The sequence below is a fragment of the Grus americana genome, chromosome 2, assembly GCF_028858705.1.
Source record: "Grus americana isolate bGruAme1 chromosome 2, bGruAme1.mat, whole genome shotgun sequence".
Lineage (NCBI taxonomy): Eukaryota > Metazoa > Chordata > Aves > Gruiformes > Gruidae > Grus > Grus americana.
In genome coordinates, this window is record NC_072853.1 from 627397 (window position 1) to 641825 (window position 14429).

The 14429-nt window shown below is 63.0% G+C and overlaps 1 protein-coding gene across 4 annotated transcripts in view; it reads left to right on the top strand.

Annotated features, from left to right (window-relative positions):
- Window positions 1-14429, top strand: part of MROH1 (maestro heat like repeat family member 1) — a 54652-nt gene that overhangs the window by 3399 nt on the left and 36824 nt on the right. For 2 of the 4 annotated variants that reach the window (XM_054815463.1, XM_054815465.1), the window contains exons 3-14: window positions 10-155; window positions 298-429; window positions 963-1125; window positions 2001-2099; window positions 7220-7371; window positions 7921-8061; window positions 8754-8846; window positions 10012-10090; window positions 11439-11552; window positions 11888-11961; window positions 12640-12759; window positions 13731-13841. In XM_054815463.1, the coding sequence (XP_054671438.1) occupies window positions 10-155; window positions 298-429; window positions 963-1125; window positions 2001-2099; window positions 7220-7371; window positions 7921-8061; window positions 8754-8846; window positions 10012-10090; window positions 11439-11552; window positions 11888-11961; window positions 12640-12759; window positions 13731-13841 (1424 nt within the window). The remainder of the gene's footprint in view (window positions 1-9; window positions 156-297; window positions 430-962; window positions 1126-2000; window positions 2100-7219; window positions 7372-7920; window positions 8062-8753; window positions 8847-10011; window positions 10091-11438; window positions 11553-11887; window positions 11962-12639; window positions 12760-13730; window positions 13842-14429) is intronic. The other 2 variants (XM_054815464.1, XM_054815466.1) reach the window with 1 other exon arrangement.

Here is a 14429-nt window from a genome sequence, read left to right on the forward strand (position 1 = left end):
CTTGCTCAGGGCTTGCGACGACATTGATGGATGCCACAACGGACAAGGACCCGCTAGTCCAAGAGCAGATCTACAACGCTTTGTGCTACCTGGGGGAATCCGAGCCGGAGGAGATCCTCAACTCCTGTGACGAGTACCTGCGGCAGCACGACAAGGTAGGGGTCTGCTCCCTCAGTCCCGGGAAGGGCACCGGGGTGAGAAATGCTTCCTGGGACACGCAGGTTTTGCTCGCCCCAGGGCAGCCGCCATGCCCGCGCTCAGCTTGGCTCACCAGCTGCTTTCTCCTTCCCTTTCCAGCTGGCCTACCCTCACCGGGTGATCATCCTGAAGGCGATGGAAACCGTGGTGAGCAACAACATCGCCCTCTTGGACAAAAGCACAGCGAAAGTGGTTATCTTCCTGGCGTCTAATGAGATGACCAAGTCAAAGGTACGACCGGAAAGCTCCAGCTCCTCCTGTCGTTGTTCTTGGCCGGGCTCTTTCTGCCCCGATGTCGTCACCGCAGTGAATGCTGCGGGTCTGGGGCTGCCCCGGCAGCGGCAGTTACTGGGACCCCGTTTGTGGACGGGAAGGACGGATTACACGCAGTTTTCTGGACTCGGGATGGTGGGGGGAGTAGGGGACGGGCTACGTTAATCTCTGGGGAGAGGTGAGGATGGTTTGGCGGATGGTTTTCTTCCAGCACGGTATGCATACACAGCTAAATAAAATGGGGATGCTGGAAGGGAGCTGGGCAGGCGGGTGGGTGTTGGAGCAGGTAGGAGGCAGTGCCTCGGGAGGCGGCAGGTCCACCTAGGAAGAGATCACGGCTGAATTGTGTCGTTTAGCCTGCCCTGTGCGATTCCCCGTGGCATTTGGAGCCAGGCACGACGCGTGGCGTTTAAAGGAAGGAGCAGCAGGCTCCTGGGGAGGCCGCGTGTCTGACGCAGTGTCTGTTCTGACGTTCCCTCCGTCCGCCCCAGGAGGTGATCCGGGACTGGCAGCAAGCCGCGAGCAACGTCCTTGTTGCGGTGGGGCAGCGCTTCATCAACAAGGTGATGGAGGAGGTGCTCACCAAGTTTCAGCCGGGGATCCTGCCGCACTACTTCGTCATGCAGACGTTTGCAAACCTCTCGGTGTCAAACGGTGAGTTGGCAACCTGCCGCCTCTGCACAGCTGCGGTGGAAAGTGGAAGTGTTGTGCGCTTCGGTGTTGTAGCTCATGCTGCACCCGGACAGCTCTGCCGTGGGGCACTTCCATGGCATCGCACGTGCTGAGCCGGCCAGCGCGCTTCAAAACACCACAGGCTTCTCGGGATCGCTCGTACACCTTAGCCTCGGTGCTGCAAAACGATTGAGATGTTTGCTCTGCCAAATAACTCGGTGATGAAACGCAGTGGCAAAGCAGCGACCGGCAGTATGGCAAGGAGGAGCACACTCAGTGCGAGTGACCTGCTCTCTCCAGAAGAGATGGGGCACAAGAAGAGGAAGGCCAGCCATGCCCAGAGCGCAGAGGAGCCGAGTCCCTGTAGAATTGCACTGAACTTAGAAATCCCGCGCAGCTTGGCTTCACGGCTCAGCTGAGCTCTTTACAATGTTTGCTGCTTAAAAGCGGTGGGAACTGGAGCTGCCTGGCCTCGTCCTTAGAGAATTCCCTGCCAGAGCTCGTGTCTCTAGCTGTTCCAAAAAGACCGAGTTTTAAAAATGGTATTTCTAGGACGGGACTTCTGAAAAGAAGTCTGGCTGCGGAAAGATTTCGAGAAACAGCCGTGAGCTTCAGGGCTCGGAGGAGCGGGCTGCTGCTGTGCTAGAGCTGTCTCCTCTGCCCGTCTGGGTGGCCAGCTCCCGCCCTGGGGCTCTCGGGTGGCAAAATCGGGCTTCTGGCTGGCAGCGAACGCCCGGCTGTGGCCAGCCAGGCTTCTTCGGCTGCCCGTGCGGGTCTGCGTCCTGCGGAGGCTGGGGCAGCTGCGGAGTGGCGCTCGTGTGTTTGCTGCATGTGAGCCTCTCCCGCTTCCTTCCCAGTGTTTGGAATGGTGCCTTTTCTCAACTCCATCCTGGGGACGATGCTGCCCATGCTGGGAATGGCCAAGCAGGACCACATGAAGTCTGTCTTCTGCTACGGTAAGGTTCTTCCGGATCTTGGGAGACTGCAGTGATTTTTAGATGTGTTGTGGGAGACTTTTTCCCTTCCCTGAAACAGGAGGGACCGCGGACGGGGGCTGGAGAGTGGGTTAGGATGGACCTTTCCTGGGTGTCTGGGGCAGGGACCTGGCTGCCTCGGGGAGGGATGGATACCTGTCAGCTCCAGGTCACTGGGATCCAGCAAAGTCCTTCTCCGCCTCCCAGCTGATCCCTGTCGCTCCCATTTCCAACCCCAAGCACTGGTGCCCTTCACTTTCTCCTCTGGCAAGGAGCACGTGGATGCTCTGGAGCTGTCCCCGCTCAGGTCAAGGTCACCGGCCCGGTGGGATGGGGAAGGACGGGGGGATGCCGGGCTGTCCCTTTATTAGGGCCGTGACCCTGGCACCTTACAACAGCACGAGCGTTGGCCCCGATAGGAACCGCGGGGAGGCCGGGATGCAGCGACGGTGCCGGGCCGGCTCTCCAAGCCACTTCTGTAATTCTCACAAGCCGGTTTCAGGATGTGACACTCCTGGGGGGGCTGGCAGGATGTCACGGGGCTCCCCTCTCGTGACGCCCTCCTCCGGCTGTGGGCTTGCTGAAAGCCGCAGCTTGTGCGGCGGGATTTGGTGCAGAAGCACCAGCCCTCAGAGCTGGCACGCAGCCTGCGCGGTGGTCCGGCCGGAGCTGACCCGCCTTCGCCTGGACACGGTGCCCCGTCGTGGTTTGGCTCCTGGCCCCCGTTGCTTTGTGTTTGTGTTTGTTCAGCAGTGAGGCGCTGATGAGTGCGGGGCGGCAGCGTCTGCACGGTGCAGGACGGTGCGCGGCCCCGATCGGGCGTGGAATGACAGCCGTGTTAATCATCAGCAGAGGATCTCGGGATTTGGGGTTTTCTTTTCACAGCTGGGCAAAAATCAAAGGCGGTCTGGGGGAGTGCGGGTTCAAGGCTCTGGCAGATACGGCGGGAGCTGCTGGAGCGCGGCCGCTCTTATCTCGTGCTGATACTTACACCCGAGGCTGGGAATGCTGGTGTGGCTCTGCGCGTCGAGGGACGAAGGGGATGAGTGGGAGCCGCCCGAGCCGTGAGCTGCCGGGGCGGGTGTAGGACTACGCTCAGCAGCGTCTCTTTCTCCTGGAAACAGCGGGGTTTGTGTCTGACCTCGTTCCTGCGATCTGCCGCAGTCCAGCAACGGTTTTACGTTGTCGGACACGAAGGGCTGCTCCGACCTTAAGAGCTCGTGTTCTGTTCTGTTGAGCTCAAAGCAAGAACCTGCAGCTCTCGCGCTGTTTCTGTAGAGGCGCGTCCTCAGAAAGCCAGAGCCGGGGTCAGGCGTCTCCGTGAATGCGAAACGCCCTCCTTTGACGCGGCACAGCCGAGTCGTTGGCGTTGGGCAGTTGAGGCTGGCTGCGGGCGATCGCAGATAGCGGGCTACGTGTTTGTAGGTGGGAGCTCTGCTGCTGTTCCCATCCCAGGCGGCTTATCGGCGGTGCCTGGCCCTGCGGAGAGGGGATCCTTCTGCTCGGGCACGATGGGGAGGACCAGCGTGGCCCGTGGGCTGGGAAAGCTTGGTTCTGACGTTTGGGTGGCTCTTTCTGGAGCAGCCTTCTGCCACCAGCAGCTCCGTCTCCTTCTCCGCTTCCAGCAATCGCTTCTCTTGGCTTCCTGCTCCCCGCTCTCCCTGCTTGGTCCCGAGGAACATGACTTCCCAGCTCTGCACGTGTTCCTCCCAAAACGACCCCGCGGGAGCTGCCGCTGAGGCACCATCGGTTTGTTGCTCTTGCAGAGTGTTTGCAACCTCTTGGCTCATACGCTGAAGCACGTGAAGTCTCCAAAGCGCTGCCGGCGCATCTTTGAGCAGCCCCGTGCGGGTTGGGAGCAGGTCCTGCCCTGATCCCAAACCCCTGCCTGCCCACGGTCAGCCCCTCGCGACCGCTCCTGTCCGCCCCCGACCTCGGAGTGCGCAGAAAACGGGGCCAAGGGCTGGGGCGCGGGTGGACGCGCCTCCCTGGACCCTCCCGAAGGCACGAGGAAGCTGCGCTGTGGATGTTGGGCTGCCGGGAGGGATGTCCCCGGGTTCAGCTGCCTGCGAAACTTGGAAGGCGTCGCCTGCTGACGTGCTGGGTTTCCGGCTCCGTATGGTTTCTATGTAATTTTTTTGCCAAAGTTTTCAATAACCAAAAGGCAGATGAGGTGACTCGCACAACCGTGCGACGCAGGCAGGACTTTTTGGGGTGGTTTTGCTGTTCCGAGGTGCCCCAGTGAGAGGGACAGGGACAAGGAGGTGCCAGACTGCCGGGTAGTTACGTGGAGCTTCATCTGGGCTGAGCGCGGAGATGGGGAGATGGGTTTGGGGATGGGATCCTGGTTTTTCCTGGGGTCCCGCTTTCTGACTCGGGAGCGGCGCCGCCCGCGGCGGCCCCGCGATGGGGAAGGGAACGAGCTTCCCAGCAGCGTCCTGAAACCTTGCTGGCTGGAGTTGCCCCCGGGCTCCTGGCTACAAGGGTTTTTTGAAAAAACAACAATGAAAAAGTAAAGCCAGGCGTAACATTGCCTGTTGCCCTCGCACCCGCCTGGCGTTAAGCTGGGGGAGGACTTTTGGGCGATGGTTTTGGCCAAACACGTTCGCTTTTGTCAGGAGAAACTCGTCACAGCAACTTCAGGAGGACTTAACCTAAGCAAGGGCGTTTTGACTCCAGCCTGCAGATGGAGTGAAAATGGGGTCTGGATTTTGTTCCCCGGTCCAGAAGGGTGCTGGGTGCGATGGGGGTGAGCTGGGGACCTTCCTGACCCCTCCGGGGTGGGCATCGAGGGGAATTCAGTTTCTGCCCAAAAAGCTGCCGGACCCTCCCGGCTGCGGTGCCTTCCCGGCAGCGTGAGCTCCGCTCCGCGGCGTCGGACCCTTCTGCTGCTGTTCCGTCATCCCTGCGGCACAGGGGTGTCCCCTCCGAGCCCGCCCTACGTCTGAGGCGCGGGGAGCGGGCTGGGGGGGTTCCGGCCCCCCGTTAAGGACCGCAGCAGGCCAGGGCTGGGCCCCGAGGGCAGCGGTCTCTCCCCGCAGGCAGGGCAGTGCTTGCAGCGCCGCTCTCTTGCGCGGTGGCGGCGAGGGCGAGGGAGGCATGTGATTGAAATGATCTGGCTTTGGTATGAGGTCACGGAGTGACTCAGCATCTCTGAAAATAAACATCTGCCGTAGGCGAGGGGGGAGCGGAGGCCGTGCAGCCCCTGACGCGTCAGCCTCCGTGTGCGGCGCCGTGGGGCGGGCAGGGTCCCCGGCTCTTTCCCCAGGACGCGCCCCCCTCCTCCTCTTCCTCCTGCAGGAACCTGCTTCCTCCTCTGGGTGTGATAACGTGGGTGCATCGAGCTTGCGCTCGGCGCGGGGACCCGGAGAGCTGGTGTGCCCCTGAGTCGGCCCTTCGGTCCCGTGAGGGGTTGGGCACGGCCGGGCTCCGGTGTCCCCAGGTGATAGTGAGGGCACCGGTCAGACCGCACCGGGCGGTGGTTGTGCCAGGAACGCTGCGCTCCTCCGTCGCGTCCTGCTGCGGCGCGGGGCCAGCCGCTTGTTTCCTTCAGTCTCCCATCTTCCGCCGCCGTCTGACTGCAGGAAGCCTCCTGCCCAGGGTACCCGCACGCTGCGGGGGTTTTCTTCGCCCCGTTAGTGCGGGACGTGGGCTGTGAAGCCTCCCTCCCCCAGGAGCTGAGCAGGAGCAGGGTGCTGTGCCCAGGGCGGGACGGCTCGGTCCCGCGGGTGCCCCATGGGTGCAGCGGCCCCTTCCCCGGGGTGCTGCTGTGGAGCCGTCCCTCTCCAGCGGGAGAAGGGCCAACGAGCTCGTCCTGGGCAGGCTGCTCCGGGGGTGCCTCTGCCCTTGGGCAGGCTGTGATCCTTCTCCTCTCCCCTTGCCTCACCCCTCGGGGGTCCCGCTCTGGTGCTCGGTGGCCCGTGGCACTGCCGGCAGCCAGGGCTCCTCCGGACCTGGCCAAATCAGCGGCATGACACCGGCTCCATGAGCCCTGGGCTGCTTCCTTCGTTAGGAGTCACCTTGGCGAAGGGTGAGGAAGGTAGAAGAGCGTCGCTGTGCGTTCCTGGGTTAAGGAAGGGAGCACATGCGTGCCCCCGGCAGCACGTGGAGGGAAAGTGGGGTCTGTTCACGTGCACCCTGGTGCCTGGGGGGGGACGGGGCTGGAAGGAGCTCGGGGACAGGCAGGCAGATGTGCCAGGGCACCGGGGCTGTGGGGTGCCGGGCAGGGCTTGCGGCACTTCCCAGGGCTTCCCACGGAAGGCTGGCACGGGGACGCTGCTCGGGCCAAGCCCGCCTGCTGTGGCCATGTTCGGCAGCAGTGCGGGGCTCAGCCCAAGAGGTTCGTGCTGAGCATCTGGAGCAACGCCCTGCGCAGGAGCTCCGGAAGCTGGGAGCCCGTTCAGCGCGCCCCACGGTTGGATAACTCCCAAAGAAAACTAGGAGGGTGTTTGCAGCCGTCGGCTGAGACCTGCTCCCGCTGTTAGGCGATCCCTCGGCTGCTGCAGGGGCTCTGTAAAGCCGCGGGGGACCCCGCAAAGCCGTGGTGAAGGCTTCCTCGGGGGGAGATGGAAGCTGGGTACCCCCTGCAGTCGGTGGTCCCTGGCTGAGCCTTGCATGGGCGCCAGGCCGCGTGCCTCTGCACGAACATGCTCTTGTCACTGGTCCAGCTTGCAAGAGGAAGAATAAGGTGTGCTCACAGGCAGCGCTTCTGGCCCGGGGACCAGATGAACCCGTTGAGGTGCGGTGCTCTGGCTCGCCCCTGGCTGTGAGGCTCTAATTCCTGGCCGCCCTAGCTGCTAACGAAGGCGTAGGAACGACCCGTGCGGCAAACCCAGGCTCCCGTGGGTCGGTGGAGCTGGGTCTCCAGAGCTGGTTGTATCAGCCCAGGCAGCGCGTCTGGCGTGGCCGCCTGCCAGGGTCCCTCGTAGCCAGGGCACCTCTCGGGCCGTCTCTCAGCCTGCCAGGGAGAGTCCTGGTGCGTCTGCCATCCCTTGAGATGCTGCCCAGGAAAACAGCACGTCAACCATCTGCTTTCTGGAGGGGCTAAAACAAACACTGTCTCGTACGTGTGGAAAAATCTCACTACGCGATCCGTCTCCCAGCTCTGCAGCACTTCAGCGAGAGCATCCAGGAGTACCTGGCGAACTTGGACAAGGCCCCGGACCCCACGGTCAGGAAGGACACCTTCTCCAACGAGATCTTCAGTGCGTACGAAGTGCTCTTCAACAGCTGGCTGCAGCACCGGGAAGCCAAGGTGGGGGGATGAGGGCGTGGGGGGACATGGGGACATGGCGGGACCTCCCTGGGCGCAGAGCGGGGGGCCTGTTAGTCTGACGTCAGCCTTGGAGTGTCTCGGCTGTGCCCTTTCGTAAGGACGTGGCCCCCAAAGAGCAACCCCGCGGCCCCGGTTTACGGCTGGGTGCTTTTCTCCTCGTGCCCTGCACCTCCGCTCGGTTCCCTCTGGCCTCATGCCTGTACGTAACGCGTGCGGGCCGGGTCGCTTGCTCCCCGGTGCTGGATGGCAGAGCGCGGCGAGCTTCTGCAGCCCTTTGGGGTCTGGGCATATGCCACAGCTGGGAGATAGCCAGCCGGGTTCTGTCCCCTGCAGGCATGGGTGGCGTTGTTAGGCGTCCCCTGTCTCTGCTGAGCACCCCTTGCACTTAGACTGGCAGAGCCAGGCAAAATGCTGTCCCTGCCTCTGCTCAGAGGCTCCCGGAAGCATCCGGAAAAGCGGCTCCGTGGCAGCCGAGCGACGCCGTGGCAGGGTCTGGCCGCACCACGAATGCCCAGTCTCTCCCTGCAGCTCAGACTGGCCGTGGTGGAGGCTATGGGACCTATGAGTTACCTGATGCCCGGTGAAAAGCTGGAGGAGCAGCTCCCTAAGCTCATCCCAGGCATCCTCGCGCTCTACAAGAAGCACACGGAGGCCTTCTACATATCCAAGGTGAGCGGCTCTGAGCGCGGTGTTGCTGGCCGGGGACCCGTCCCTAGCTCTGTTGACTGGGAGCCTTGCTGGGGCACAGGGCGGGTAGCGTAGCTCTGGCCATGGGTTGTGCTGCGGTTCGGCGGTGCCGACAGCCGTCCGGGAACGCAGGAGGGGTGCTGGGCAGTGGCTCTGCCCGTCCCAGAGAGCAGCGTGCGGTCGCATGGGAAAATGGCAGCAGCAAAGCGGTCTTAGTCCTTACCTTACCGACGGTGTCAAGCAGCTCGTGTCCTGCCTCTGGCTGCACTGGGCTGCAACTGCCTTTTCCGCGCGAGATTCCCTCTCCCCGCATCGTGATCCCTCTTGCTGCTGAGCCCAAGCCTGAGGTGGTCGTGCCCAGAATCTGGGAGGATGGAGTGGGCTGCAGCCGGTCTCCGCTGCCGTCTCCGGGCACTCGGCCGTGCGTCTGGTTCTCACCGCGCGCCCAGCCGCAGCTCCAGCGGGCCTCTTCGTAGCCTCCTCTGGGGCAAGAGGCAGCTCTCGGGGGTGCCTGAGCTGTGTTCCCCTGCCATGGAGACGGTGGGTTCGTGGTCCCTGCTCTTGCCTGCAGTCCCCGTCTTGGGCTGGCGTCACGCAGGGGTCCCGATCCTCCGTCCTGCTCTGGAGTCCAAGTCTCTTCCTGACGCTAACTGCAGCCCGGTCTCTCTGAGCAGAGCCTCTGCCAGATCCTGGAAGCTTCCGTCAACATCGGCAGCCGCAGCCTTGACGTGCAGCTGGACTCTCTCCTGGGCACCCTGCACCCCCAGGTAAGGGCTGGGGGGAGAGCGGCCACCCTCGGGAGGGTGCTGGGGGAAGGCGGGCTGCTTCGGAGGTGTAACGCTGGAGCCCGGCCGTAAGCTCGGTCTGCGGGGCCTGAGGCTTCCCTGGAGCAGCCCGAGATCGGGGCGTGCAGCCCGCTCTGCTCTTCCGTCCCCTGGTCGCGTCCCTCTGAGGCTTTCGGCTTCTCTGCCGCTCACCGGCGGCGTTGCCAGCTCTCGGGCTCCGGTACGTGCCACGTGGAAGGAGTCTCACGCACGGTCCGGTTGTCGGACGTGAGAGCGGCTCTGGCTGCGCAGTTATGCAGCGGCTTGAAAACAAACACCTCAAAATCAATGGACCTTTTAAAAAATTCGCTCTTTGAGAATAAGCGAGGGCATTGACTCGCCACAGAGCTGGGACCGTGCAGCAGCGCGTGGGGGCCCTTCTCAGGGCCGTTCTTCAGCTGCAGGGGTGCGAGGTCTGTCATATCGCTCAGCTCTTAAAATCGTGCGTCCAGGGCTTAAAACAGGTCTGAACACTTTTTTTTTTTTTTTTTTTTTTTAAATACTGAATTGACTTTGAGTCTTGGAAATGCGAGCAGAGAGAGGTTATCGTTTAAAATACGTGCTTTACTAAAGCGATGCGTAACAACCGAATGCAATAACGGTGCTGTTTGAGGGAACTGCTTCTTGCTGATGGGCTTCAACAGGCAAAAGCCGCTCGGGGCTGCGGACCAAAGGGTCCTTTTGGCGGACCAGAGCAGGCGGGTGCGCGTTGTCCTTGCTGCAACGTTAGTGTAAGTTGAATGAAGAGCCTGAATTTTAATAGCACCCGGAAAGGTTGACTTGTTTTGAAGAGGTTCCAGGGGAGGCAGGGTGGTGGGGAACAGGGGAGCCCGTGAGTCCTGAGCAGACGCCCGGTTCCCAAGTGCTGTCCCTGAGATGAGTTACCCTGCTGTGGGCACGGGCAGAGCGCCGCTCGGCCAGCAGCAGGCAGAAAGCGCTGCTCTGGGCATCCGTCTCGTGGGATGCTGTCATGTCCACCGGCCCAGGGCTTTGTCCGCCCCGAATCTCGGCACCGCACCTGTGCCGAGCACGGCCCTGCCTCTCCAGGACTGGGTCTGCTGGCGCCTGTTCCAGGTAATGTCCCTGACCGTGGCTGTTTTTCCGACAGATCTGTGCTCCTGCGGATCCATCCGTCCCCCTGACTGTTAAAAATCACACTGAGGTTCTTCGATGCTTCACCGTCCTGGGTAAGGGACGACGCGGCGTGGCTGTCCCGAAGCCCGCTGCGCCTGCAGGTCAAAGCCTGGAGAGGTGTGGGTGTGCTGCACCGCGGCCAGCGGCTTTCCCACTGTTCCGTGGTCCTCTCCAAGGAGTTGTGCGTGGTGAACGGAGGGATTTGTTCCCCCTGGTCTCAGCTGGGCTTGGGGGATGTGGCGGACACCTCTTAGCCAGGTGGGGAGGCGGGAGGGAGGGTGTCGGTGGCCGTCGGGGCTGTAGCCGTGGCATCGGGCTCGCCGAAGGCGGTAGCTTCGCCTGTCCCCAAAGGCAGCGTCCCGGGAGAGCGTCTCGCTGGAGCTCCTTGAGGAGGAGCACGGGGCAGCTTGCCATCAGCTCAGGCCTCGTTGTCCCCTCCCGGGGACCTTCCCGACGGCGCCTGGCTCAGTTTCAGAGGTTTCCTCAGAGCCGTTCAGACTGTCCCAGCCCGCTGAGACCACTGCAGGTGCCACAGCGTGCCGTGCCTGTGGGTGCAGCTGGACTTCGGGGTACCCTGCTCACCCCTGCTCCTCATTGCCGTGTCTCGTGTGCAGCTAACGCAGTTGTTATTTTGGGTTGCTGCAAACGGACCGGGCCGACCTAGGGCTTGTACGTTCCCAGCCTGTGCATGGAGCTCCGCGGCTGGAGCCCTGGCTCCCCAGCTTCTGGCTCTCCTCGCCCAGGCGCTGCGGCGCAGACAGAAGCGCGGGCAATTGCCAGAAAAAGAGCAGTGGTGTGACGGGCTGCTGCTGAGTCACAGTTGGGTGATGTCCCTTTCTCGCCAGCGTTCCTGAAGGCAAACCTGCCGCCCGGCTGCCTTTGCCTGAGCAAACTTGAGGTTCCCCTGTCTTGGAGCAGCCCATCCCTCCCCAAACGTGCCTCTCCAATGCCCACGAGCATCGCTCCAATTTCGGCATCCATAGACTGGTTTTATTTTTAACGATCAAAATGTTTTGACAGATGGGGCAGCGCTTGTTGGAAGGTATAATTTAAATTCCTTCGGCTCCCTAGGGAGCGCAGGAAATGTGCTGAAAGCACCGGAGAATGGCTCAGGTCTGGATGTGAAGAGCAGGACGGGCTGGTTAGCTGGGCTGGTGGGCTGCTTCCCCGGGGAGCTGCCCGGCCGGGACAGGAGGAGCAGCGCTTTCCGAACCGCACGCGGTTTGACGCCGCTGGCAAAGCCCTGCCGCGCGTAGTGGGCACGCAGCCCCCAATTGCATGTGGGGTTCTGCAGGGGGGACGCCCCCGTGTAGGGGATGCGGTGCCCGCACCCCAAATCTCTAGGCTGTGTGCCGTCCCCGGGACGACGCGCGGCCGTGACGGTTGGTTTGGCTCCCACAGCCTGCTCCTTCCCTGACCGCGTGCTGGCCTTCCTCCTCCCAAAGCTGGAGAGCAGCAACGAGAGGACGCGCGTGGGGACGCTGCTCATCATGAGGCAGATCATCAACAGTGCCCGTGAGTACCGGGGCGGCTGCCACCCAGCCGGCCGCGGTCCCTGTCGGGGTCTCGAAGCCAGAGGGTGTGGAGGGGCTCCAGGCAGGCTCTCCCCTTCCTCCCACGGGTCTCTTTCCGTGAATCCCCTCGTTCCCCTGCTGGGACCTGGGATGAGCAGGATGAGGGGACGAGCCCGTCCTTGGCTGCAGGGTCAGGGGAGAAGGAAGCCCGTCCGGTGGCCTGGCCAGCTGGGAAGGGGACGAGGGACAAAGCCCTCCCTGTCAGGGAAGCGGAGCGTTCGGGATCAGCAGCTCGAGAACATCGCCGACCTTCAGAGTCTGTCTTCTTTTTTTCAGCCTCTCAAATGGAGATTAAAAAGCCTTTTATTCTTTCATCTATGAAGCTTCCTCTGCAAGACAGCAACAATAAGGTAAGCTGAGCTTCTGCGGGGTACTTCGGGGTGGGGGTTTATTTCTGGGCCCCCGCACAGCCGTGCCCCCCCTGCCTCTGCCAGCCCCGCTGGCCTCCGCCGCCTCCTGCTGCTCACCTCTCTGCTGGCTGGGCTTTTGGCAGTTCTGCCAGCGCACCCAGAAGGTGCCTTCCTGGTAACGGGGGAGCACGCTGGGGCTCGGTTTTCCGTCCGTGCCCTGTGCAGAGAGCGCGTCTGAGCTGCGAAGCGTGTCCCTGCCTGGAGTGCTGCCCATGAAGAGAACGCACGGTGCTGCCAAGCGCCGGGCTGCTGGTGACTCAGCTCACGCGGTCGCAGGGTGCGTCCTGCTTGCAAAACACAAACTTTGTTTTGCCGGACGTAACCGCGTGCGGTGGGTGGTGTGGCCGTGGGTGGCGTGGCCGTGGACTCCTGTCCGGGCCCCTCTGGACAAACCCACGGACGTGAGCCGTGGGCAGCTGACCCCGCTGCCCTGTGCGGTGCCCAGCTGCTGCGGGCTGAAGGGCTGCGTAGGACCCGTAATGACGTTCCCCGCTACCGAGGAGGTGGTGGCGGTGGCGAAGGGCAGCTGTGAGGAGGACCCTGCAGCAGGCAGAAACCCCCCTGCTCGCAGCTTCCCCCCTCCGCCCCGATGCTGATGCTGCCGCTCTGCCCGTGCAGGTGAAACGGGCCATGGTGCAGGTGATCAGCGCCATGGCTCACCACGGCTACCTGGAGCAGCCCGGCGGGGAGGCGATGATGGAGTTCCTCGTCCGCCAATGTGCCCTTCCCTTGGATGCGGTAAGCACGTCCAGGTGGGATGAAACCCCTAAAGAAGGGCACCCGGGTGGGGCTAGGCGAGTCCTGGTCTGCAGCCGCACACGTCTCTGCCTCCCTGCAGCGTCGGTTTAGGCAGACCCGTGGTGGAGGCAGCCCAGCACCTGGGTCTCTAGTCGTGCAGCGTGTCCTGCAGAGCTCTCCCGTCCAGCCTCTGGCCACCGCTGTCGTCGGCAGAGAGGTGCGGCTGGCAGAAGCCTGCGTGGGTTGTTTCACTTCGCCTGCAGCCTTGACCCTGAGCCCTCCCCAGGGCAGCCCTTGCTCTAGGACCAAAGTGTCCGAACCGGCTGTACCCCCAGAGTTCTTTCCCCGTGCAGGGTTCCCCCCCCCAGACCCTCCAGATGTCCCCCTGGCCATCCCCACCGCCCCAGTGCCGCAGCTTGCTCCCTGTCTTCCCCCCATGGCACGTCGTGGTTCCTGCCTCTGGAGCGAGGAGGAGCGGGGACAAACCTCGGGAGCAGGAGAGATGCTGCTGGGACAGCTGTCCCCGCATCCAAAGGACATGGGGGCTGCGCTGGCAGGACCTCCACCTCCCACCGGCTCCGTGCCCCCAGTGTAGCCAGGCTGGGTCAGGCTACTGCCCCCTTGGTGGGGGTAGCTGCTTACCTGGGGGCTTGGCTGCCTCTAGCTGGGCTGCAGGACATGGACACAACTAAAACGACCCTTGGGCTCACCCCGTTCCCCCTCAAAGAGGAGCCGGGGTGATGGTTCGGGCTGCGGGAGCTCTGCAGCCCCTCTGAGCTGGAGCGTGTGCTGGAGATGGGCCGTGAACCGGGAGGTTTCTGGGTTCTGCCCCTTCCTTCTGGCGTGCTGTTTGCCAGGCGTGCTGGCTCGACGGCTTGGGAAACACATTCGCTGATGGAGTCACCCAACTGCCTCTGGCTTCCGGCCCTGCCGCAGCATCCGTGCTGACCTGCGCTTTCCTTCTCCTCCAGCAGCCCAAAAAACAGCCGCCGGATGCCGATGACCTCACTAGTGACAGCGTCCAGAGCATCAGCGTCAATACGCTCTTTCTCCTCAGCACGACTGTCGACAGGATGAACAACGTGAGTCTGCACGTTCTCTGCCTCTGGGGTGGTCGGTGCTGGCCCCAGAGCCGCTGTCCATGCACCATGCGCTGGGGGTCCCACGCTGCCCTCGGCACAGCCCGTACCACCCGTGTGACATGCAGGACACCCCGTCTGCCAGGCGGGACGGGTTGTCACCGCTCCCAACCCTTGCAGGAGCTCTTGGCACCATCCCCTCCCCTCGAGAGCAGGGCAGAGGTTTGGGTGGGGATGCTGTCCTCCCAAGGACCCAGGCATACCCTCTGCAGGCTGAGAGAGTTGGGGTGGTTCAGCCTGGAGAAGAGAAGGCTGCGGGGAGACCTTAGAGCCCCTTCCAGTCCCTGCAGGGGCTCCAGGAAAGCTGGAGAGGGGCTGGTGCCAAGGGCAGGGAGTGACAGGCCAAGGGGAATGGCCTGAAGCTGCAGGAGGGGAGATGGAGATGGGATGTGAGGCAGAAATCCTTCCTTGTGAGGGTGCTGAGGCCCTGGCCCAGGGTGCCCAGAGAAGCTGTGGCTGCCCCTGGCTCCCTGGCAGGGTTCAAGGCCAGGTTGGATGGGGCTTTGGGCAAGCTGGGCTAGTGGAGGGTGT